Raw genomic sequence first — 2033 nt, 5'->3', positions numbered from 1 at the left:
AAACCCTGATGTGAGTATTTGATGTTATAAAGTTACATATAATATTTTATTTTTAATGTGTTAATATGTATTTCATTAATAAACTTATAAAAGTAAAATATTTCAAAACTAAGCCTACTTACTGCATTGCTGTCTTATTACTTAAACTTTAGTTTAATTCAATGTTTTTCACGTTTGTAATTGGATATCGTTCACAATTTCAAGTTGTTGTTTTTTTGTGGGATTAATCAGTACAGTTGTTTTATGATAAATTTGTAACATCATAATTTATAGTATTACGTTTAAAGGCCGTGATTTTTTTATTTCCAGGTAATGAACAAGGTAAGCACTGTAACAGTGTAATTTGTAATTGTGATGCTGCCGTTACTTTCCAAATTCCAGTGTTTATTATTCAAGCTCTGTGCAGTGGTAGCGGAAGGTACTTCGATAATCTGGTAGTATCGTCAGTATGTGCATTTGAGTACAGGCGAGTCTTCCAGGAAATCGAAGAAGGATTGATGAATCTGCAACCGCAGCCCGACTAACTTGCGACTACTATGGCTGGAATTGCGTCATTACTTGCGGTTTCAAAACATTTGCAATGGTTGTATTACTATTAGGTCTATGCTGTATAAATTAATAATGACAAAGAGCTATGGTCTGTTCAAATTTCTGTTTTCTTTTGTACATAATTACTTAATATTTTGCAAACTTAATTTTTTGTGTAGGTCATTTTGATTAATATTTGTTTTAACAATAACATAACAGTAACTCTTTGATTTCAATTTTTCACCTATCTGCATATCTTACTTACTTTTGAAATTTGAATACATTGAAATTTGTTACCTTTGAAACTTATTTGGTGGTGTAGTGAAATTTGTTTAGAGCACCTTAAAAATATTGGAAAGTGTTCTTAAAAAAAACAACAAAAAACATTTAAATTACTTTTACTCCAAAGTAACACCTGAAACGAATATTATTGATTCTGAATAAGGAATTAATGGAGATGTTGATTGCAGTCTTTCATAATTTTCTTTTACACTGTGGTCATCAATGATTATTATAAAATTATTAAACATTATTTAATTTTTCCTGTTAAAGGCAAGGGTTCTAACAACTGGAATAACTAATTTTTTAATTAGCAACAGTTACAATGTGACTTCATAATAGTGTTAACTTGTCTCATTAACATGTTAGTATCTTGATAAAAGTTTTATTTATTGACTAAGGTAATCGTGCTGGATGTAACATTTTTGGGTTTTGTTAAAAGTTTCATAAAAATTGGTAAGTAAGCTTAAACTTTAACAATGATATTAATCCCTAGTTCCCAAGTAAAACAGGTTTTGGTTTATTCAAAATATTTTTTTTGTACTGAAGTATTGTGTAATCATAATAAATAATAATAAAAATTATTGGACTATATTTACTGTCGTAGATAAATATGTAGGGCAAGTTTTAAATAATTTTAACTTGCATTACTTTTGTTCAGTTCATACACAAACTAGGAGTACCGAAGGATTGGTCAGTCGTTGATGTAGTTGGTTTGGATGATGAACTTCTGGCTACTGTTCCTAGCCCTGTCTTGGCTGTATTATTGCTGTATCCATCAGGAAATCAGGTAGAATATGCTAAGAAAGCATTCCAAGTTGTTTTTTTAATTTGTTTTTTTTTTAGGTCTGGGGTTTGTATAAAGTCTTTATTTTGCCCCAGATTAGTCCTAGTGGAAACCATATAATGGGGCAATTTTTTGTGCACATATACTTTAAACCTGTATTATCGAGTAATTAATTTTGATGGGAAAATTCATGTGAAAATTATACTCAGTTTGATAAAAAATATTATTCTGCCTGCTCTTTTTAGTTCACCGTTTTGTTTTTTTACATAATTAATATTATATTATCTGGTAATGGAAGAGTATTGAACATCAATTTATTTTTCAGCATGAAACACTTGGGACAGAAGAAAAAGCATCTGGTCAGTCACACAGTGACCAAGTATATTTTTTGCAGCAGACTATCAGAAATGCATGTGGAACTGTGGCTCTGCTAAATGCT

At 29.8% G+C, this 2033-nt stretch overlaps 1 protein-coding gene across 1 annotated transcript in view; it reads left to right on the top strand.

Annotated features, from left to right (window-relative positions):
- Nucleotides 1-219: 219 nt before the first annotated feature.
- LOC106463662 (ubiquitin carboxyl-terminal hydrolase isozyme L3-like) overlaps nt 220-2033 on the top strand; it is an 8468-nt gene continuing 6654 nt past the window's right edge. Inside the window, exons 1-3 of the mRNA XM_022391222.1 lie at nt 220-321; nt 1469-1597; nt 1920-2030. Coding sequence (XP_022246930.1) covers nt 313-321; nt 1469-1597; nt 1920-2030 — 249 coding nt within the window. The 5' untranslated portion in view covers nt 220-312. The remainder of the gene's footprint in view (nt 322-1468; nt 1598-1919; nt 2031-2033) is intronic.

Source organism: Limulus polyphemus, unplaced genomic scaffold (genome assembly GCF_000517525.1).
Source record: "Limulus polyphemus unplaced genomic scaffold, Limulus_polyphemus-2.1.2 Scaffold1456, whole genome shotgun sequence".
NCBI lineage: Eukaryota > Metazoa > Arthropoda > Merostomata > Xiphosura > Limulidae > Limulus > Limulus polyphemus.
Note: the sequence above shows the minus strand (reverse complement) of the source record. Positions and strands in the feature narration are given on the sequence as shown.